We start from the raw sequence: 22,942 nt of genomic DNA on the forward strand, positions 1-22,942 counted from the left end.
GACTGAGTAATCACTACAAAGAAAGTAACAACTAACGATTTGAGTGCTTAGGTGCGGTTCCGAAATTTAACTCGTTTTAGCCTGAAGTGTTTCCTTCAAAACAACACTATTAAACTTGCTTAGGGTAGCACGGAGTGAGACAGAAACTAGCTTTGATGAGGTTCCACATGCATGAAACGAAAACTAACAACACTTATATAAAGAAAAGAGTAAAGCTAGGGGCAAAATTATAAGCAAAACCCTAACTTGCATACATGATCTAGCAACAAAATTAACCAGCTCAACGTGAAAGCAGTAAAGCATGGCACCCAAAATTTTCCAACATTTATTGCTGCTAACAAAGTATTAAAACAACCCTAGCAAGGTAAACGAAACATAAACAGATCTACACAAAAGTACACAACACTAGCACATGACATTTTTATAGCGGATTATACATGCAAGGAGTAAGCCACTGCAAATTTTTTAGAATTTTTAGAGCAACAGAACCAGTGGTACAAATTAAACTACCTTAAATGCAAACTGAATTTTCAACAGGGCAAAAGTGACATTTCACAAGCACAAGTATTTTTCTTCTAAAGATCTCAGTTTTAGAAACCTAACAAAATTGATTTTGCATTTTTAGGAATTTCCTATGATTTATTATGCAATTTAGAACTATCAGCCGAAATATAGAATTAAAATTGAAAAACAAAAAGATAAAAGGGGGGCTGACAGCCGGCGGCGGGGTAGGCCGGCGGCGGACGGGTCGGCGCGAACTACAGGGAGGCCAAGCGGCCTCGGGGCGCGCGGTGTTGGTCCGCGGGCTGGAGCAGAGCTGCCCCGCGGCGGGCGCGCGTGGCGAGCAGCGCGTTCGCGGCGGCGCGGCGGCCAATCGGTGGCGATAGCCGCGGATTCGCGTGGGGAGAGGGTCGGGGAGGATGGGTAGGGTGCGGCCGAGCTCACCATGGCTCGATTTTGAGCGGAGGAGGTCCGGAAGAGGGGGCTCGACGGAGAGGCGAAGCTCCTGCGATGGACGGCGATGGCGGCGGCGGTGGCAGCTCGATTTCAGCCCGGTGACGGCCCAATCGAGGTCGGGAAGGTGCTGCAGAGGTGCGGGGTGAGGTGAGGGAGACTCTGGCGCGAGGAATCGGGGCACGGTGATGATGGATGGTCGGCGCGAACGCCGGCGCGGCGAGCGGCGGTGCTAGGGTTGCACGGCTCTGCTGCGGTGCGAGGAAGGGGAACGGAATGGATTGAACCGGAAGCTTCTCGGCCTAGCGAGGAGAAGAGCGGCGCGCGGACGGCGAGGTTCGCCGGATGCTCGATGCGTGGAGGCTCGCCGGCGTCCAAACGCCGACGCCGGTATGGGCGTCACAGTACCGAGAACAGTGTGTAACAGTGCCCCGGTTCAATGAATTTGACTTTATTTTGACCAAATATAACTCCAAATTTCATATAACAACTTGAAATTTGGCCAAAATAAAAGTTGTAGAGGATTTAAGGATCTACGACTTTCGTTTCGGGCGAAAGTTGATTTGGAACTCGGATCAAGGAGAAAAACGAGATCGAACATCGCTAAGTCGAAAGTTACTATGCAAACTCGATTAGCACTAAAGATGATGATTAGCCTCGATTAGCAATTAAGCACAAAGTTAGCGTCAAAATTAACACCGGGGTGTTTCAGCCTTCCCCCCTTAAAGGAATCTCGTCCCGAGATTCACACGCGTAAGTGACAGATAAGGAGGGAAGATGTTCGTTAACCAAGTATATTAGTACTAACCAAAAAAAAATTACCTTCCCCAACTGACTTACCTTCGGAATCTTTCTTAAGGGTAGCGCATTCAGCGTGAACCATGCCTTCTCGTTGGTACCACGTGCAGGACTTGCTTCTATCGCATTGCTTATTTGACCTCTGACCTTGTGTAGATGGTTCGTACTGTGCAGCTAACATCCGAAGTAGATGGCTTGAGTCGCCTCCCGACATACGAACATCGGATAGTATCCTTGTCCAGTTCAGATTATTAGAGGTGCTAACCGAATTAGGTGGATCTTTCCAAGTGGATGAACGGCAGTCCCGGATAAAATGGCCGTATTCGCCACACTTGAAACAAGGTTGACACCCGGTGCAACGACATTTCTTCTTTGACCTCATTGAACACCGAATAGGTGAACGAGTTCTTGCTCTTATAGCTGGGTCGACATCAGTAGTACTGCTAACTTGCCTTCTACCACGTGGAAAGAATTCTGTGCATGTAATTTCCCATCCACTCAAGTCTATGCTGCTTGCGCCGAGCTTGGGAGTCTGACAATCTACCTGGTGATCTTTAAGTTCCATCGGAAGTCGCGATGGTGGCATTAAGCAATCCGGGTAAACATTATGTGTCTCCTCTTGCTTCCAATTTACTTCCGGTCTGGGTTTAGCATATTCTTCGGGTACTTCACTGTGAGCACTTATCTTTTCGTTGGAGCTGCTTCATAGACAGGGGCGGTCGTACATCTTGCAACAGTGGCAAGGCTCAAATTGTCTCATTGGTGTTTCGGTTATCATGTTGTTGGAGGGTAGAAGATTGATGTGTCCCCGGTCAGGATTCTTCCTACTGCTTTTCGTTGTATACTCCATTATTCACCTAAGGAACAGAATAAAGTTGGAGACATCTTTAACAGTATGGCACTTTTATTTCAGAAGGGCTCACATAAATGACATACACACAACAACCATAACTAACACTGCATACCAGAGTTTCTAGCTCCAACTTAAGCAAGGTGGTTTAAAGAACCCAAGGTTACGCATGTAGTCCAACACCAGGTTTTCCTACTAAGGTGAAAGGAACTTATTCTCTGCATGCAGCTAGGGATGCCTTCCGATGACGACGATACTTTCAAGAAAACACCGATCTCGATTCGTACACGACCCTTGATCTAGATTGGATAACTAAGTGATGTAAGGTTTTCCGATCAAGAAGAAAGGATCAAACAACACAAAAAAAATGATGATGAGACAAGGTGATCAAGCTCACAGAGCTGAGATCAGAACATGAGGAAAAACAAATGTCGGTGAGATTCATCACCAGGCTTACGCATAGTAAGTAAGGATACTAAGGAAGAATGATTTAGAAGAAGCTTTTGGAACATCCTTGCTCAGGATTTATTACTTGAAGTAGTTGCACGATGCTAGTTGTAAAACATTTTTATTTATGCCAATGCAATCAAGGAATGATAACAAAATATTCCAACTCAGAGTGTAAATGCTCGATAACCATGATAATGATGCACCCATGAAATGTATGATTGCAATAGTGGTGCAATGCAACAATGGGATGTTCCATGCACAAATGAAATGGTGCATGTGATACGATGCAATTGCCATGATGCCTACACCATGATGCAAGGATGGCAATGCTATTTGTTGTATGCACATAAAGAGATGTATAGAGCATGATGCATACACATATGAGTTGATGATGCACACATGCAACACGCGCCTTATGACCATTCCCTCACGACTAATCTTGTGTTAACCCTATATCCTTGAGTAAGGATTAAAAGTTAAGACACTAGTAAGCGTTGCACAAGAAGGGATTGAGGTGAGTTACGTCACATATACCGAGACACCAGCGCGCTCCTAGTGGCTCAATCATGTGGCTGCAGAACACACGAGGCCCTAGGTTCCGTCGCGGCATCTGGGTTATGCAACTAAACACAACCGCAAGAGAAATCGATAGTAGCAACCCAACAGTGCCAGCAACAAGATAGATTAACGAAACCAAAGACAACCCGAAGTTGTACTCGGACGCATTCCCGTTAGTCAACCTACGCATTCCCGATCATGATGCAACACAATGCACTGACCAATGATGTGATGCAGAATGTTACAATGACTCTACTCAAAAGTTATCATTATCATAAATCTTTGTAATTTATCCAAAAATTAACTGAGCAAGAACGAAGGTACACGATTTCAAATGTTGGAATCAAAATGCCCAACATTGAAAGATACTAGAAGATTTATTGGACCATGGATCGAAAGGTTTTGCTGACCGACATCAAGGTTTAGATAGCCAAAAGATAAAGCAACAACACTTTTGCTAGAATAGGTTCGAGGTATAGATCAAGAGTTTAGATTTGAATGACAAGCTAGACTACTGATAAGGTTCTCACAAAACTCAAATCCCCTAACTTACAAAAGACGTTCCCAACTCAAGATCAAACTAGCAGATTACGTTGGCCTACTACCACATCACGAACCTAGGAAGACATTCAGATAAAAACAACACATTTTAGTAAAACAATGCAACAAGCAAGGTGATCAAACCAACCAAAGATGAGATGATGCATGCACATTCTATTCGTTTCTCACCCAAACAATTGCCAATAACTAGGCATACGGGGACAACCGGTGGCACAATACGTACTCTCCCTATATATACTAATCGTTCTTACGTTCAACGCTTACGTAACGTGGTTAGCGTACCTGCAGACAAACACAATATATAACGAGATATATAAATCCATTTCTGGACCCTTCGTGCCAGCACTCACGAACGGTCCCCATGTGTCCTACGCCACACGGGTAACGCATATGCAGTTTCCCACATATTCACACATACATTACCATCCACTATGCGGAGCCCGGCCGGCGGAGCGGCGCGGCCCGGTCGCGGCCAGGGCAGGGCGGTGGGGCAGGGCCTGCGCGGGGAGGCGCAGAGGGAGGGGCGCGGGCGAGCAGCGGCCCGCGGCGGCGCTGAGGCAGGGGCGGGGCGGCGCTGGGGTTTCCCCGCCGGCGACGGGGTCGGCCGGCGGCGGACGGGTCGGCACGAGCTACAGGGAGGCCAAGCGGCCTTGGGGCGCGCGGTGTTGGCCCGCGGGCTGGAGCAGAGCTGCCTCGCGGCGGGCGCGCGCGGCGAGCAGCGCGTTCGCGGCAGCGCGGCGGCCAATCGGCGGCGATAGCCGCGGATTCGCGTGGGGAGAGGGTCGGGGAGGATGGGTAGGGTGCGGCCGAGCTTACCATGGCTCGATTTTGAGCGGAGGAGGTCCGGAAGAGGGGGCTCGACGGAGAGGCGAAGCTCCGGCGACGGACGGCGATGGCGGCGGCAGTGGCAGCTCGATTTCAGCCCGGTGACGGCCCAATCGAGGTCGGGAAGGTGCTGCAGAGGTGTAGGGTGAGGTGAGGGAGACTCTGGCGCAAGGAATCGGGGCACGGTGACGATGGATGGTCGGCGTGAACGCCGGCGCGGCGAGCGGCGGTGCTAGGGTTGCACGGCTCCGCTGCGGTGCGAGGAAGGGGAACGGAATGGATTGAACCGGAAGCTTCTCGGCCTAGCGAGGAGAAGAGCGGCGCACGGACGGCGAGGTTCGCCGGATGCTCGACGTGTGGAGGCTCGCCGGCGTCCAAACGCCGACGCCGGTATGGGCGTCACAGTACCGAGAACAGTGTGGAACAGTGCCTCGGTTCAATGAATTTGACTTGATTTTGACCAAATATAACTCCAAATTTCATATAACAACTTGAAATTTGGTCAAAATAAAAGTTGTAGAGGATTAAAAGATCTACAACTTTCGTTTCGGGCGAAAGTTGATTTGGAACTCGGATCAAGGAGAAAAACGAGATCGAACATCGCTAAGTCGAAAGTTACTATGCAAACTCGATTAGCGCTAAAGACGATGATTAGCCTCGATTAGCAATTAAGCACAAAGTTAGCATCAAAATTAACACCGGGGTGTTACACTCTGGGTCTTGACTTCGAGTACAATCACGGCTAGAACTGAACCAATTACCCTTGGTGATTTGTTCACGCAGCCGTCTACTTTTGAGCAACGGTGTGCACTCCTTTAGGGGCATGGTTCAGGTTCCTCCGCCAACTTGGCATCGCATGGAGGACATGGGAGCAACGCCAACAATTTATGGTCGCGGCCGTGGTGGCCGTGGCCGTGGTTCTGGTGGACGCCACGGCACTGATTCTTCGGATCGTCCTACCTGCCAACTCTCTTTTAAGGAAGGACACATGGTGCTGCATTGCTACAAGCGCTTTGACGCTTTGTTCCAAGGACATGTCGACGCCAAGTCTGCTTCCGCTGCAACGACTTCATCATACGGCATCGACACCAACTGGTATTCTGATTCTGGTTCTACCGATCACATCACGGGCGAACTGGAAAAGCTGTCCGAGAGGGACAAGTACCATGGCGGTGATCAGGTACACACTACCAATGGATCAGGTATGGAGATAGATCAAATTGGTCGCAGTTTTGTTCATACCCCGTCTGATGGTCTCACTTCTGCTCTTCTTTGTGATCCTGAGAAAGAATTTGCTATCAAGGACTTGGGCTATCTTCATTTCTTCCTTGGGATAGAGGTCACGGGAGCAAGGGGGAATTATTGCTGACTCAAGAGAGGTATGCGACCAATATTCTAGAGCGAGTTGTCATGGAGCTGTGTAAACCTATCAGCACACCCATGTCCACAACAGAAAAGCTTTCTCTGCAATAGGGTGAGCTGCTTGGGTCTGATGATGCCACAAGATATAGAAGCATTGTAGCTGCTATGTAGTATTTAACTTTGACACGACCGGATATTTCCTTTGTTGTCAATAAAGTGTGCCAGTTTCTACATTCACCAACAACACTTCACTGGGCTGCTGTTAAACGGATCATTCGGTATGTCAAAGGAACAATACGAATGAGTTTGAAATTCAGTAAAAGTCAGTCTATGTTAGTAAGTGCTTTTTCAGATGCCGATTGGGCAGGTTGCCCTGATGACAGGCGATCCACAGGAGGATTTGCAGTTTTTCTTGGTGGTAATTTGATTTCATGGTGTGCCAGGAAGCAAGCAATGGTGTCTCGTTCAAGCACATAAGCAGAATATAAAGCCATGGCAAATGCAACGGCCGAAGTTATGTGGGTGCACAAGTTACTTGATGAACTAAGGGTTATGCATCCAAAGGCAGCTTGTTTGTGGTGTGATAACATTGGGGCCAAATATCTTTTAGAGAATCCAGTGTTTCATGCGCGAACTAAGCACATAGAAATTGATTATCATTTTGTCAGAGAGTAGGTTAATTTGAAACAACTGGATGTACGGTTCATTTGCTCTGCTGATCAGATTGCTGACGGTTTCACTAAACCTCTTGCCTAGCGGCAACTGTGTGCATTCAGAAACAATCTCAACTTACAGATGTAGTTGTGATTGACGGGGGGTGTTACGATACACTCCTCGTCCTGAGTTAGTTTCAGTTAGTTATGATAGGCTTTAGTTGTTGTATTATTGTCTTGTAAGCCAAGTATGTGATCTTTTTGATGTACAAGTTTTAGTGCCACGCTAGGGGCTCTTACTAGCTATATTAACACCGAGAGCCTGAGAAGGCATCTCGTTCCACCCAATTTCATACTTCCTTCTCAATCTCAAATCATTCCCCACCCCATCCTGTGGCGCAGCGCAAACCCTAGCATGGGGAAGGATGAGAAATTGGCGGCAGCGGCAGCGCAAGAGCCGCTGAAGGCGGCGGCGGCCCGAGAGCGGAGAGCCGCTGCGGCGGCAACGCTGAGAGGAGGCTCGGCGCGGCAAAAGGAAGCTGGCAGCAGCGGCTGGGAAGACCGCGGTGGTGCTGCGGTGCCGGAGCAGAGGGGGTTGAGGCACGCGGTGGCAGAGCACACGGGGGAGCAGAGCGGCGTGGGGATGTGTTCCACCGAGCCCCTAGAACAGAACAGCCTCAATCTAAGACTTGTAGACAGAAAACTGTATGTGTAAACAATTATTCCAATGGCAACAACTTAGCAACTGGAGCATGATTGCACATACATCCCACAACATTTTTTTTCCTGTAGTAGTCTGTTTGAAGCCATGTAAAGATATGGTACTCAAGTTCTCTTTTGTTTCCCTGTTTGCATAGTGTTTGTCCAATTATTTAAGCACGCCACATTCCTGTTAATGAGCCATGTAAATTGTGCAGGGACAACGATCCAATACCTCCAGGTGGTTTTACCGAATTTATGCAGCCTCAATTGTCTCAGAATTTTCAGTTTCAGTTAACCAATATATCTGAAACATGTCAGATATCAATGTATTTTTTCTATCAGTTAGTATCTTTTTTTTCCTGTCAGTTAACTTGATGTAGTTTGTCACTGGATTGGTGGTTAGCATTTGAAACTTGAAATTTGAAAGGAATGTATTTTCTGAAATCTGAAAGGATAGTTTCTGAAATCTGAAATGACATCTGTGTCAACTGATGTGTAGAGCATTTATAAATGGTAGCAGGACATATTGAATTTGTTAGACTCTCGTTTGGTGTGGTCATCTAGGACCTGTAGCAGCTTGCCTCGATCTAGTTTTCCTGTCAGTTAGTATGCATCTGCATGTTACCTTGATCTATTTCTGAAATGATTGTGAACAATGGCCTGATAGGTTTCCAATTCTGAAATGATTTTGGAACATAAGTTGCACTGTGAATTTCTGGAACATATAGTCATTCACAAATATCAGATTTCAATGTTCTGACTTCTCCCATGGCTTTGATTTTCAGCTGGCACTAGAAGGAAGCATACTGCTCCCATGACTTCTCCCATGAATTGTGGTACTCCTGCATATACATGTATAAAAAAGGCCTGCTATTGATAGCCTGCCGTGGCTTTCATTCTCCCTTTCATTCTGTGTGAATTATTTTAACAATTTCTGCTGAAGAAACTCGGCTATTTGGGCTTGATTTACACATAGGCAACTTAAGAATGATTTAGTTGAGCACACATGACATCGTTACGGGCGAAGGAAAAATTAGAGTAACATGTCCAAGGCAGGCGACGACTTTATTGTTATATCATGTCATGTATTTCTATCCATATAAATATATATTATATACATAATTATTTTTAAGGGTCATACTATTTAAAAACATGTGTATTCTTCTATGTATGCAATGCTACAAAGATTAAGTTATGCACTAGATTACCATGATTCATGTATCCAAGAGTGAATTAAATACCTAATAAATAGCTAAACAGACAACTCGTACAAACTGTCTGTTTAGCTGTCTGTGTGTGACAAATAGACAACAACAGTCTGGACCTTTGTACATGCCCTATAAACCCATTAAAAAATCATGTTTTATCCCGGATCCTCTCCTTCTATTATAGCTTTAAGTGTGAGTCCCACGTAGAAAAAGAGGAAATGAGTGACTTATAAGTTTTAAGTAAGGGTGCACCAAATTATTACTTATAAGTCCCATGATTTAATAAGTTAGTATTTTTTGACAAAATAAGTCATTTTTTACACTTTTCAGCTTATAAGAGCAAGTTTAGTGATTTCACCTACTCAAGGGCGTCTGGGGCTCCAGCTCGGATGACGCTGCGCTGCGATAATGGTGGACCCCACCTGCTTTAACTCCTCAACTGCCACGCGGAAGCAAATAAGCGGGCGAGCGGACGATCCTGCTACCAAACAGCGCACGTCGCCGGCTCAACCAGGCGTCTCGCCGCCAAGGTTAACCTAACCGGTGGGAACCGGTCCGGTTCCGGCCGGTACCCAACCGGCCAAAATTCAAATTTTAAATTTGAATTCAAAAAATGAAAAAATTTCAAAAAAATTCCTAAAAATACTTCAAGGTGTGATGAATCTAATGGTGTCAAATTTTCTCAAAAATTCATTCATTTAGTATAGTTTGTGGGAATTTAAAGTTAAATCAAAAAAGAAAAAGAAAAAAAATGGGCCGGCCCATGAAGGCCCACCGATCAAACCGGTCAAACCGGCCGGTAAACCGGTCAAACCGGTCGGTAAACCGGTAAAACCGGCCGGTAAACCGGTTGCACGGGAGCGTTTGAATTTCAAACCGGTCAAACCGACCGGTAAACCGGTAAAACCGGCCGGTAAACCGGTCAAACCGGCCGGTAAACCGGTCGGAACCGGTTGCACGGGAAAATTTGAATTTATTTGAATTTGGATTTGAATTCAACCGGTTTCCACCGGTTACCGGCCTAACCGGTCCGGTAAACCGGAGGGCGGCGGTAACCGGTTTCCGGTTGGGAAATAAAACCCTGCTCGCCACTCGCTTGGTTTTTTTTCTTTTCTTCTTTCTTTCCAATCCACATCAGATTTCTCCCGTTATTCGCCGGTTACTATATACTTGCTCTAATCAGGTGACTTACCGGTTTATGGGACAAGAATTAGTGGTCAGACAAGATTCTTCAGCGGTGGGGCCCACGAGAGTAACGTCGAAGTGCGTGACGACTGTCTGGGACGTGGGCCCGGTTCACCAGGTCCGATGGGACACGGCCACACGGGCTGCTTGTAGTCTTGTACACGCCTGGCACTGCGGCACTGCCATCCCCTCGCTGGTAGTCCCACAGCCATCCCCTTCCCCTCGCTCATCTCCCATCAGTGACTCAGTTCATCGGCGCCTGGAGATCCTTAGCCAATCTCTCCGATCTTCGCCGGCGCCATCCTCCCCTGTAACATTTCTCCTCGGAGACTTCCCTGTAGGATTCCGATATGCTTTCGCTGCCTACTAATTTGATAAAAGAAAAGCATTCTTTGATGGTTTTCTGTTTTCTCATGGGAAGTTGGGGTATTGATGTGCTAGAAGCTGCATATGTAGGGACGGTATCTCAGTCTGTGTGTTTGCAACTTTGCATCCACGGAAGTTTTGTTTGACGAGGAAGAAGCAACGGAAGGGATCAGGCCCTGCCGCCCTGGGAACCCACCATCAGAGCATTAGGTGACTGAATCTTTCTTATTCTTTCAGCTTTCAACATCACATGGATCGATCCTTGTCTGGGTAGAACAGTTAGAGCTTCATTTCTATGGGTTAGGCACTTGGGCTAGATTTGCAGGCCGGCACAAGTTGTAACAAGCGGATTTCAGATTACTTGTTGCGGCGATCACAGTTCTGAAAAGGACGAGAAAGAGATGGGCAGGGCTGGTTTCAGAAGGAAATACTGGTCAAGAAAATCAGGGGCACGGAGCAACAACCGCAATGCACAGGCCGACAAGGTGATACAAAACCCGGATCGGATGCAGTCATAGCTACGACTGCAACTTAAGCGGTACAACTACATCTGCCGTCCAAAAGCTAACCGACGCTCCAGATTTACAGCTAGCCCACTACTTCTTCTTCCCCTCCCAAACTCTTCTTCTTCCTCCGTTCATTGCGTCTGCTCAGGTCCGCCGTCGGCTGCACGGCCTGCACCGAGGACTGCGCCGCGCTGTGGGAGGACGAGAAGGAGGACGTCGCGAACATGGCGGGCAAGATGAAGAAGGCCAAACACCACCGGCGAAGGGTGAAGGCCGCAGTGGCCATGCTGTGGAGCTGCTCGAGATTTATAGCTAGAATGAACGCCAAGAGTAGTCTCGCTGGGTACGACTCCAGGAGCACCCACATCATATATCTTCTGAGCAAACGAAGAGGATGAGAATGGCTTGGTGATCCGATGGATTTGAATAGCCAATCAAATGAACCGCAGCTGCCTAGCAATATCTGCTACTGAAAGTAGGCCCTGGAGTGCAAGCTGCTGCTGTGTAGCTGCAGCGCTGCAGAAAAATCACTGCCTATTCCAGTGATGTTTCTTGGTTTCTTCTTCTTTTTCTGATTTAAGTCGATAGAGAAACAAGTTAGAATTGGTTGATTTTCAATTTCATTCATGAAGTTGTAGTACATAAGTAGAGAGTTTTGGCCAAACTCATACACCCGCTCTCTTAGCTGTGGAGTATGGTCAAGGTAGTGCAAACTTGGACTCTTAGAGTGATTTCGTTTTGTTTGTATGGAACGAGGGAGGCAAATCGTTGCGGGCTGTATGCAGTGGACGGAGGTGGAAGAAGAGTCTGGAGAGGGACTGTCAATCTGGAGCATTGGTTGGTTGCTGGACGGTAGATGTTGGTGGTACTGCTTAAGTTGCAGTCACAGTTATAACTGCACCCGATCCTGGTCCAAAAAAAATACGCACCTGCTTTCTCCCAACCACCTGCACAAAATTTCTCTTTTCTTGTCAGTTGTAGGCGAGTTCAGTGACACATTGGCATGCACTATGTTTGTGTTCTTCAGGAGCCACGGCACCGTGCATCGCCCATCAGGATTGTGAGGCTGTACCCTCACCTTACCCCGGAACAGCGCAAGATGATAGAGGACGCCGGCTTTGGAGGCCTCCTGAAAATCAGCTGCCCGACATTGCCTTCGGGGTTCTGCGGTTGGCTCCTCCGGCGATTCGACACTGATTATTGCGAGCTGGTGATCAAGGGCCGGGGAAGGATCCCAGTCACCAGCGACAGCGTGCATAGAGTGCTGGGCATCCCAAACAGCGGGGGTGATGTCAAGTACTGCTTGGATGAGGATGCCATTGCCTTCATGTTTGACAAGTTCGGTGTTTCAGGCAGGTACTCGCCAACCATCAAAGGCATAGAAAATTCCCTCAAGCACATGAAGTCCGCGGACGAGCATTTCCTCCGGACGTTCATGGTGCTTGTGATCTCAGGCTTCCTTTGCCCGACTACTTGTCTAAGAATCAGCCCCCGCTGCTTCCCGGCATTGGTGGACATTGGGTCCATCAGGGAGCTGAATTGGTGCAAGTTTGTTGTGGAGCAGCTCAGGAAGTCTATAAGCGCATATGGCAGGAAGAACAGTGTGCCGGGCTGCCTTTTCTACCTTGTGGTGAGCACTCTGTGCATCAGTTGCTTGGAGAGAAAAAAACATTTATCGTCCCTGATATAGTTTTAACAATTTTGCTGTAGATTCTATATCTAGATTCACTTGATACCCGTGACATACAAATTCCTGATGGAACACCACGGATTTCTGCATGGAACAAGACGCTTGTAAACAAAGTCATTGAGATGGACATGAAGAACAATGGCTCTTTCGGAAAATGCCTTGTAAGTTTTTTTCTGTACCACTCTTCCTCTGAAATGGTAGCCTACTTCTATCTCTTATGAACTTATGATCCTACTCTGTATTTGCTTCCAACATTGCATGCAGTTGAAAAAGAAGGCTCCTGATAACATCAAATCCAGAGGTGCATCAAGCGTGTCTGCCATCCTTGGAGGCGTCCCGGAAATAGCAGATTTTGTGTCAGCAAATGTCGTGGCCGGGTACAGTGCACAGGTAACATGTCTTCATATAGCTAAGATTTATCTGTCACCATTTTATTGGAACTCTGTGACTGAATTTGTGCTTATGCACATGTTTTGGACTGTAGAAGAAAGAGGTGTTATGCAATGCAGTAGGCAAGCTTTGTGCAAGTATCACAACCGCTCTCTCAAAGTTCATGCATGAGGTCTCTGCACTCGAAGGCAATAGTGGAGAGGCCAGCAGAGATCGCGCTTCTGCCCTTGTAGAAAATAACAATGTCAATAATGTGGAGGAGAATGACATCCAAGAGGAGGAAGACGTGCTCCCAGAAGATAGTTCTGAGTCGCCAACCGAGGATACGAAAGACACATCTGCCGAGGAGTTTGGAGATGAAAGCTCCGTGGATGGAGGTAGCACGGACGATGACTCTGAGGATGATCCTGACTGGGATGAAGACGAGTTCAATAGCAGTAAGCAGAAACGTGTTAGAACTAAGCCTGAAGATGGAGCGGCCAAATCTGAAAAAGGGTCAGTCAAAGGTTCAGGACATGATTCAGACACCCTAAATGGAAATCAAGAAGCAGGGAATGGGTGCACTGAAGAGCATACAAATCTTATGAAGCGAACTTTGGCCTCTGTCGATGGGGGTACGTCGTTGCAAGCAAGGAGCGCACGCCGGAAAACTGGCGAAAAAAGCAATGTCGTTGTGGAGAAGACGGCAGTTCTGACCCACGGCAGCCCGCTGCGTGGCGGTGGAAGGTCGTGCAGTTCTGGCCCGAAGCTTTGTGATGATGGGAGACCCTTGAAGGTGGAGGAGGTAGACAAGATGCCTGTCATTGATCTGTGTACTCCGACGAGCTCAGAGAGCGACTGCGTTGTCCTTAAGACTGCAAAAAATCCTTCTTCTTCTGTTGATGGCCCGAAACGGGCCTCATGACTCTCAACACAGTAGCTGAAATGGTCCTGAAACATGTGTTCTTAGAGATCGAGGCCGCCGTTGGGTTGTCAGTTAAGGTTCAGTTGGGTCACTTGACGTGTTGTAAAAATTCAGAATAAGTTGACCTGTTATTGACTGCATACTTCTCTTTGTCAATGCAAAGCATTTGCAAACTCGACTTGGTTGCAAAACAAAACCAGAAAATGTAGATTTAGCTAATCAAGTAGTGTCTTCGTTTATGAGAAGATCTTGTGCCAAGCTGCTCATAACGCAGGCGCCTGCAGTCTTCTACAATACTGTAGTGCAGGTTTAGCTGAACAATGCTGGTACTCTAGTCTGACCTTTCACTGAATCGAGCAACTTCAGTCGAGAATTTTGACCGTGTTCATTCAATCTAGTCTAAACCTGAATATTCTGAACAGAAGAATGCAGTCCGAATTTCGGACAAATACCCATACCCTAAATTTTGGTTAGGCTGTAAAGCAGTTGAGATAATTTCCATTATGGCATGCGATGATTTGTCATCCTTTTTATAGGATTGCTTCAATTGGTAGGCTGTAATGTGACATCGTACACGGTTATCGCTGACTTCCGAAAGAAGAGGTGCAAGATGGAGGTGTTTAGTTTATTCAGGCTGCCACTTTGATTCTTTCAGATATGTTGTTCTGAAGGTTCAGCAATATGTCAGCGTTTACTGCATTGACTTGAATACAAGATGCAGGCATGCGTGACGCGTTGCATTCGTTTTTTCTTTTTTCTGTGTGCAGTGAGAGAATGGTGTTCTTTTGCCCAAAAGAAACCCTGCTACTCTGCAAGAAATTAGCATGCTTAGACGGTACATGATAAGGGCTGCGAAAAAAAAAAGTCCTGGAGGACTTCCATCTGGAATTTTGACCGTGTTCGTTCAGTTTAGTCTGAATCAGCGGACCTGGGTATACTCCGGACAGAAGAATTGAGTTTGAATTCCCTTGAGTCATAATACTATGGAGGAGGAGACTAGGAGATGGGCAGATGGTGGTGATCAAGCGTCGAAACCGACTACTGAAGATTCCTGACGAGAAACTGGAACCACCACACGGAATTTACAAGTAAGAAGGCTTCCCAGTTTGCTACAATTGATGTGCGGTGCGTGTGAGGAGTGCTCAGAGAATCGCAGCGAATTAGGCCACATGCAAGGTAGCATGAATCATCAAACTGCCACGACTTGTAATAGTAGTTGCTGTCGCCCAGTATCAGGTAATCAGGATATGAGGCACAGGCCCACCGCACGGCCACTACTTGGTCCACTGCAAAAAAGAACGATGTGGATTGTGCTCAACAATCGCAGCAGCAGCAGCAGCAGCGTGCCATCAGCCAAGCCCATCACCCCAGTTCTCTGCTTCCACGATCTGTGTTCGCCCACACTTTTCTCTGCTCCAGAAAAAGCCTGAGAAGGAAAAGGGAGAACCAAGAAAAAACACAGACGGGTCCCAGAATGATTAGGCATTTAGCGGTAACCACCACTCTGCAGCCTTTCTAATCAGGAGCTTTGTGCAGGCAAACACCATGACCACAAAAAAGATTGTCACAGGACAACTGCACTAGTAGTAGTACTACTAGTAAACTACCATGATTACCTACCGGTTCAGCTTGGAAACCTTCAACGCGGAAAAAGATTCAGTGGAGTGGCCGCAAAAGCAGGGCAGGCAGGCAGGGGAGCAAGGTGTCCCGGGGGCAGCGTTTTCTAATCAGGATCCGGAGGCCAGGCCCGCTCCCCACCACCATCCGGTAGCTTGGCTTGCATGCAGCTTTGGCACCCGGAGTTAAGCTGAGGCCCTCCGCGTGGGCTCCCCCGGGTCAACACCCATCGCCCCTCTCGCTCCAACTCCATTATACTCCGTAGTATTAGCGGCGCATCATCATCGGTGGCACGCATCTCTGTCTGGCAATGGCAAATGATTAGGGCACGGCGGGGTGAGGGCGGGTGAGCGGATACGCGTGTGCAGACTGCAGGAGGGGCGCCTTGTTTCAGTGTCCCCGGTCCCATGGGTTGCCGGGGGGGGGGGGGGGGGGGGGGGGGGGGGGGGGGAACGGGTGGTTAGCGGCTACATTAGTGCCGGATTAGGCCACCAGGGTCTACTGCTAGTTCTATTATAGTACTCATGATGTTGATGAGGAGAAGGCGCGCACGCACGCACGCCCGGATCTAACCAAGATTGCGTTGCCTCCCCTTCGCTGACGAGGGCGTAGCCAAATCATGCAGGCACACCTGCACCTACATAAGCTATAGTTTAATGGCGGTGGTTGCGCTAATGCTGGAGCTAGTGGTGGTGCTCGTCGCGTTGCTAATCAAATCTTCCTTAATTCTCGAAACAAAAACCACGATCTGTTTGATTTTTCGTCCTGGAGAATTGAATCCAGCGATCTATCCTAGCTTTACGTTCTTTTCGGTCAGATTCGGGGGGATTTTCGCCGTAGCACGCGGCAGAGAATATACTCGACCCGTCGCTGGAAAAACGAAGCCTGCCGGCTCATTTCAGACGGCACCACCACCCCGGCTGCCTGCCTGCTTGTTCAGAGGCACATGTGAATCCTGCCGTGCTGCGTGGGCGCGACCAGAGACAGCCAAGGAAAAAAAAATCGCCCTGTTTTTCTTCGCTTCTCGTGGTCTGCCGGTCGGGGTGGATGGCGCCAGCCTGCTTTCAGCTCCGCGCCTGCGGGTTCCTTCGATTTTCCTTGATGGAGATGCTACTTGTCACTTGTCACGAACGCTTCAACGATAAGAACACGGCGAGGAAAAGCTGGAGGGGAGGTTTCCTCATCGGACTCCAACATCAGCATCAGAAACTTCATCAGACTTTAATGCGGCACAAGGAAGAGAAAGACTAGCCGGCTTACTGTCCCTCTTGACAATTTTCTTATAGAGCATAATCATTGCACTGATCCAATGATTGCATAGAGGTTGGAATTCCGAAATGTTTGTTGAATTGAAAAGTTGTCTTCAAGAGAGGGTGTTGCTTCGACTTGTGAATTCTGAACAAGCATACACATATCAACAACCGACATCGTATATAGAGGTTTCTCATGCCTCGAAAAGAGATGGTGTACGTAGTACCCAAGTAGATACAGAGGTTAATAATAAACAAGCAAATGAGCATGTATATCTGCGAATAAAGTACTAAAACCATTTGCATCACTTATCTAAAGTTACAAACGCGCCGGGGGAGGCGCTCGCGCACCCAGGCCACGTCGGCCCAAAATCCCTGGGCCCTCCGATGGCTACCGTCCGCCTGGCTGGCTGAACTATTCCGGCGGCCCCCGCACCTGCCTGCCTGCCTGCCTGCGCGTCCCCGTCTTTCCGGCTTCCGCGTGGTGCGCCGCTGCTGCCGGCGCGTGCTTCTTGCGGCGGCCGCTGCCGACGATTTCTTTTCCCCCACCAAATCGCCCCAAAAGAACCATCCCTCCTCTGCCGAGGCACGTCGCCGCCGGACTAGCCATGTCTCGGCCCCGCCGCGTCCAGGAGCTGCGTCGGCCGCTATATTCCGCCACGATGCTGCGGCGTCGTCATCTCCCGAGCAGGTCCCGCTAGGGATTGACGATTCGGAGACCGACGACATGAGCCCTGGTAAGCAGCATCTACTTCTCCCTGCGCGCAGCGTCTGCATATGCCTGCCGGCCTGCTCCGCATCGGTCTCGGACTCTCGGGGACCTCTTCCTTGGTGAGGGGCTCCCCGAGCACCTCCTCCCTGTAGGACGCCTGGTACCTCGGCTCCATCCCGGCGAGGAACGGCTTCAAGCCCTTCTTGCCCGTCGGCGGCAGCACGAACGAGTCGAAGTCCGGGAGCTCCTTGCGGCTCTTGGGCAGCGGCTTCCTCCCCGTCCACGGGGACCTAGATCAGACATGCGTGTAACCTCAATTTCAGTTTCCATCAGAGCTCACCTAGATGTCTACTGCATGTCTGAATTGGTCAGTCAATTATCGATAATGCTTTCTTAAGCACTTGGCTTCATAGTAGAAATGATTTTGGTCTGTAGTTCATGTATGTTGTTGTGAAATGGTGGATCGAAGTTTGTCCCCAACCACTCAGCTCACTGTCAAACTGCAAGTATGCAGGTTCGTGAACTCTGAAAATATCTTTGCTTAAACATGAATTGTTAGTTGGAATTTTGATTCAGGCAACCATTCAGTAATTTTTCTGTTATTATAAAACGGTTCGAGTAACATCTTCTCGTGGTCTGTGCTATTGCTATTTGCATTATTTGATCTCAGTTACCTTAACTTTAAATGGTCATGACGACCTGTTGAGGGAGCATCAAGGAGCAGTTTTTTACAAGTTTTGTTGGGGTCTTTTGCCCCTGATGTAGAATGGATTTGATACGCCCTTGGCTAAATCTGAACCTGTATGTCCGTGCATCTGTTTTTCGGCTAAAATGATCCTGTGTGCATGTGTGCCTGCAGAAAGGAGTTCCATTGCTGATTCAATAATACACTAAAGCGAGCACGTCACTGCCTCAAATTGATTTGATCCAACTTCCAGCGGTGCAGCTTGGCCTTCACGTATAGGCGGTGCAGCTTCCAAGGGCGGCGGTGCAGCTTCTAGGGGTGGCGGCGCCAATCAAGCGGCAGCGGCGCTCACGTCCAGACCCCAGGGCATCCGAACAGGATCGATCACGGTGGAATCGAAAGAGACCCCGAATTGCATGACGCGGACCCAGTTTTAAATATAGCGATCACATTGGACCCAGTATTTTGGACTACCCATAAAATTGGGTGGTTTTCTATTTTTACAAAGGGGTATAATCTCCAAATTTAGCTAATAAAATATAAGAGCTTTTGGAGTTGGTTTTCATTTTCCCTTTGGGTGAACAGAAGCTGCTTGACTTGGTGGGGAGTGATCCAATGTGGTTGAGCATCAAGCAGTGACTTAATTTGGTGATTGATTGAATCAAGCAAAAAATACTAATATTTTAGCTCCTCCTATCATGTAAAAAACCAATAAATAATCACGGAGCATATTTTCATGCTTGGCATATGTGTTCAGTTAACATTCAGAAGAATCAAGTGTTTTAAATTGGAACATAGCGAAAATAGCTGAAGATGATTACTCGATTTCTTTCATTCACCTGGTTACACAAATATAGTGATCCCATAAATAGGACACTGTTTCATAAATAGGACACTGTTTTCTTGCTACGTAATTTTACATCTATGTTATGATATGATTGATGCTATCGATTTTCAGAATTTTGTTTGCCATTGTGCCGTACTGTAGCCATTTAGCTGGTGCATATACTTTCTCCGTCCGGTATCTCTGCTTAGCATATCACCACAAGACCAGGCAGCTCGTATAAAGACTCTTCTTTAGAATCTCACGTTGGTTATCATGTTTTTTTATACTATATGGCCTCATATTTATAGCTTATACATGCACTGAGTTCATACATTTGCTGAATAAAAGAAGTTTTCTGCAGCATCACTTGAACAAACTATTTTGATAACGCACTATACAACATATCAACAACCCGCGCGCATGGGCGCGCGCTAATCACTAGTGAGTACAAGAAGAGCAAGACATTGTCTATTTTGAGCAAATAAGACAGTGCCAAAAAAACAAAGATTATAGGACGAAAGCTAAAAAACTAAACTACTGGTATAAAGACAAATCCAACCAACCTAATTAGTACTGTAATTAGCAAGCACATCTCATGCCATATTAGTAGCACTACTAGCAGTGGCTAACCAAAACCAAACAAGCCATCAACATTTTTTTTTCTACAACCACCGATGCTGGGGTTCGGGGGGGGGGGGGGGGGGGGGGGGGGGGCGCGTCTGCGTGAGCCTGAGTCGATGATCATGACCTCCGGGCCGGGCCGTCGACGAACACGGGCCGCACGGGGACGGGGCCCCAGGGCCCCGTGGGCGCGGGGCGGGCAGCCTCGTCGGCGGTGGCGAGGCGCTCGCAGGAGGGGCACATGGTGAGGGTGGTGGGCGGCGGCATGCGCGCGTACTGGTGCGGCGCGATGAGCTTGAGCGCGCGCAGCTCCGCCACCTCCCGCTGCAGCCGCCGGTTCTCCTCCGTCAGCGTCTCGCAGCAGCGCTTCAGGAACTCGCAGTCCACCTCCGTCTGCTTCAGCTTCGTCCTGGCCGATTTGATTACCGCCGGTTGATTAGCAACGGATCAATGGGACGATTAAATAATAAACAGATGAAATCATCAGGTTATTATAATAAATGGGTTTAATTGTTTCTTTACCTGGCCCTGCGGTTCTGGAACCAGACCTCGACCTGACGCGGCTTCAGGTTCAGCTGCTTCGCCAGCGCCGCCTTCTGCTTCTGAGAAAGAAACACCATCAGATCTTCTTTTTTTTAATAGATTTTTTGCGATGCCTCGAGAGAGATAGAGATTGATTGGAGTTAGAGTTCTGATGAAAATGGTCAGGAGTCGAGAGTGATTATTATACGTACGGGGTTGAGGGTGTTGTGCTCCTTGAAGCTCTCCTCGAGGACGGCGGCCTGGTCCTTGGACAGGCGGAGCTTCTTGCGCGACCCGCCGCCGGCGCCAGAGTCCTCGTCGTCGCTGCCGCCGCCGGCCCTCGGGGTGTGGTCGCCCTCCAGCTCGCCGCTCCTCGTCGCGGCGGCCCGCTTCCCGCTGAGGCTGGACAGCGTGCTGTTGGGCGAGGACGCGGCGGGCTCCTCGTCCTCGCTGCAGCTGCCCCTCCGGGCCTCCCCGGCCGGCGCCCGGTTCACGTCGATACCCCGCAGGAACGGCATCTCGTGGCCGTGGCACGCCGCCAGCGCCGCCGGCTGCTGCTTCCTCTCCAAAGATCGATCCGTCCCTGCATGCATGCACGCCCGGTCGATCGATCTCGGTCAGTATCCGAACGCCACTCGATCGGTGTGTCTCCTCTAGATCGGGAAAAAAAACTGCGACGCATGCATGTGTAGCAGCCCAGTCTGCTCCTAAAAATAGCAGTGCTCACCGGAGGAGTGGGAGAAGAAGAGACCGGCGCCGCTCCACCACTGCGGCTGCGGCGGCATCGGCGGCGCGGGGTGGGAGGAGATGGGCGCGACGCTGATAGCTCGCTGCGGCGGCGGTTCGACAGGGTGCGCGGTGGCGATGCTCAGGCTGAGGCTGAGCCCGAGCCCGAGACCGTGCTGCTCCTGATCCCTCGCATTAACCGTCATCTCCATCGATGGCTACTCTGAAGTCTGAACTTGGGTTTCCTTGTCCGGGAAACCGGAGGCTGCGTGCAGTCTTGCAGAGAAAGAAAGGTGGGTCGATCGACCTCGGTGTGGTGACTGGTCTGGCAATGAGGGAGGGTAGAGAGGGTGTTGCTTTTAAAGAGCCCACACACGAGAGAGAGAGAGAGAGAGAGAGAGAGAGAGAGAGAGAGAGATCATTAGCGGGGTGATGGGGTAAATCAGGTGATATTTTGTGGGGCGGAGGAAAGGTCAAAATATCATAATAGGAGGAGGCAAAAAAAAAAAGATGATGATGATGAGGTGTTGGCAGGGGCGTCACCCTCGCCGGCGCAGCCCAATCATCAGATCAGCTGAGCCTCGCCTTGGCCGTGGGGGTGGGGGGTCCGTCCAGGCGCAGGCACGTAGCGCGCGGTGGCGCCTCTTTTGACTTGTCCCGCCGCGATCACGATCGGGGGCGCGGCCGAGTCCTGCTCGCTCCCCACCCCACCGCGCACGAGGCTGGGCCCGGGCATCGCGTGCGATCGGCCGCCGGGTCACCGGTGCCGCCAGGATCCCGGCGCCGCTGAGAAAGAGACGGAGGGACGCAGACCCTCGATCGAGCCCAGGCCTGCGAGTTCTGGCGTCAACCCTCCCAGGTGTACTGCTGGATCTACTACGGTTGTAGATCACTTGTAGTACTAGTACGGCACGAAATAATCCGGTCAGAGAATTGATCCGTAGCCATCTACCACCTCGGTGCGTCGCGTGCTCTCTCCCGTTTCCACGAAAGTTCCCTTGTTCACTTGGAAACCGTCTCCGCTAGCTCGTTACTGGTCTTTATGACATCATCCACAAGACCACAAAAGAAAAGAAGAACAAAAAAAACGCCGAGGTGAATTTTGTGCAGCAGCGAACGGTGCTGTCACGGACGACGCGAGTGAGTGGTGATGTCGCGGCTGGCGCGGTGTGACATGAATGCGATGGGATTGGGGGGGGGGGGGGGGGGGGGGGCACGGCATGGTCGACGGGCGCGATCGGGCCGTGAGCCGTGGGGCAATTATTAGGTGTTTGCCTGGCCGGAGCCCCGGGGCGCATGCCGACGCTCCGCCCGCGCGGGCAGGGCCGGCGTCGGCCATCACGCTGTCCCCCCGCGTCCAATCGGCACCACCGCGAGCCCTCACCCGATTGTCTGCGCCGCCCCGCCCTGTAGCTTCGCCCTGCCCCCACGCCCACGCTGCTGCCTGCTGCTGTTCCCTCACCGCCTCCGGCCAGCCAGCTTTCCGCTCGTGCGCGTGCCCATGGCCGGATGGCGATGTGCGGCGGTGTGAGATGGCATGGCCTGATGGGATGCCCGGCCGGGGAGGTGGGGGGAGGGGACCCCGCGGTCAGCTTACACCGGCAAGCGGCAGCGGCGGGATCAGCAGGGCCCTGATCGCCTGCTTGCAGTGTTGCGGATCGGTGTGCGCTTTTTGCACTGTACTGGCCATAGACGGCCTGATGCCCATCCTATCATCATCATCATGATCGCCTCAATCATGAACCGGAACGAGTTCATGATTGGGTCTAGGCACGGCCCACCTTGCATGATTGCTCGCTCTTGCAGTCTTGCACTCTCGCCGGTTGTGGTTGGGATATATTCACATTCACCTTTCTGTCACGGGCAAAGGGAAAGAAAAAGGAAAGGGCCAGCGGCGGCCGGCCAATGCGCGCAGCGTGCCCGATCATTCCATGGTTCCCTCTTCCCTGGCCTGCCGTGAGTCGAGCCGAGAGCTTTGCACGAAGGATGATGATGCAGCAGATGAGCTCGAGCCGGACGCA

At 49.7% G+C, this 22,942-nt stretch overlaps 2 protein-coding genes and 1 long non-coding RNA gene across 6 annotated transcripts; 2 read left to right on the forward strand and 1 right to left on the reverse strand.

The window, feature by feature from the left end:
- The first annotated feature begins 10,279 nt into the window (after positions 1–10,279).
- LOC120651667 lies at positions 10,280–14,137 on the forward strand. 4 transcript variants are annotated; one of them, XM_039929239.1, is made up of 7 exons: positions 10,280–10,443; positions 10,563–10,682; positions 10,777–10,957; positions 12,006–12,608; positions 12,689–12,829; positions 12,933–13,058; positions 13,153–14,137. In XM_039929239.1, exons 3-7 carry the CDS (start codon positions 10,874–10,876, stop codon positions 13,960–13,962), a joined length of 1,764 nt encoding a protein of 587 aa, XP_039785173.1. In that variant the 5' UTR covers positions 10,280–10,443; positions 10,563–10,682; positions 10,777–10,873; the 3' UTR covers positions 13,963–14,137. The 4 variants fall into 4 exon arrangements, with proteins under 4 accessions (XP_039785173.1, XP_039785174.1, XP_039785176.1 ...); XM_039929240.1 differs by having other exon boundaries at positions 10,829–10,957; XM_039929242.1 differs by lacking the exon at positions 10,777–10,957.
- A 3,064-nt stretch (positions 14,138–17,201) lies between these two features.
- Positions 17,202–18,966, forward strand: LOC120651668. The gene is made up of 2 exons (XR_005666274.1): positions 17,202–17,566; positions 18,401–18,966. It is a non-coding gene; the product is annotated as an uncharacterized LOC120651668 (long non-coding RNA).
- A 419-nt stretch (positions 18,967–19,385) lies between these two features.
- Positions 19,386–21,306, reverse strand: LOC120651669 (homeobox-leucine zipper protein HOX1-like). Its single transcript, XM_039929243.1, has 4 exons — positions 20,923–21,306; positions 20,408–20,778; positions 20,196–20,275; positions 19,386–20,082 (listed from the first exon to the last, which is right to left on the reverse strand). Exons 1-4 carry the CDS (start codon positions 21,131–21,133, stop codon positions 19,794–19,796), a joined length of 951 nt encoding a protein of 316 aa, XP_039785177.1. The 5' UTR covers positions 21,134–21,306; the 3' UTR covers positions 19,386–19,793.
- Between the last annotated feature and the right edge of the window lie 1,636 nt (positions 21,307–22,942).

This window comes from Panicum virgatum, chromosome 9K (assembly GCF_016808335.1).
Source record: "Panicum virgatum strain AP13 chromosome 9K, P.virgatum_v5, whole genome shotgun sequence".
NCBI classification, from domain to species: Eukaryota; Viridiplantae; Streptophyta; class Magnoliopsida; order Poales; family Poaceae; genus Panicum; species Panicum virgatum.

Coding starts and splice junctions, on each gene's coding strand:
- LOC120651669 (XM_039929243.1), bottom strand. CDS start 21,133: ATGGAGATGACGGTTAATGCGAGGGATCAGGAGCAGCACGGTCTCGGG. Junction 20,779..20,922: donor CTTCTTCTCCCACTCCTCCG/GTGAGCACTGCT, acceptor GCATGCATGCAG/GGACGGATCGATCTTTGGAG. Junction 20,083..20,195: donor TTCCAGAACCGCAGGGCCAG/GTAAAGAAACAA, acceptor CAAATCGGCCAG/GACGAAGCTGAAGCAGACGG.
- LOC120651667 (XM_039929239.1), top strand. CDS start 10,874: ATGGGCAGGGCTGGTTTCAGAAGGAAATACTGGTCAAGAAAATCAGGG. Junction 10,958..12,005: donor GCAATGCACAGGCCGACAAG/GTGATACAAAAC, acceptor TGTGTTCTTCAG/GAGCCACGGCACCGTGCATC. Junction 13,059..13,152: donor TGGCCGGGTACAGTGCACAG/GTAACATGTCTT, acceptor TTTGGACTGTAG/AAGAAAGAGGTGTTATGCAA.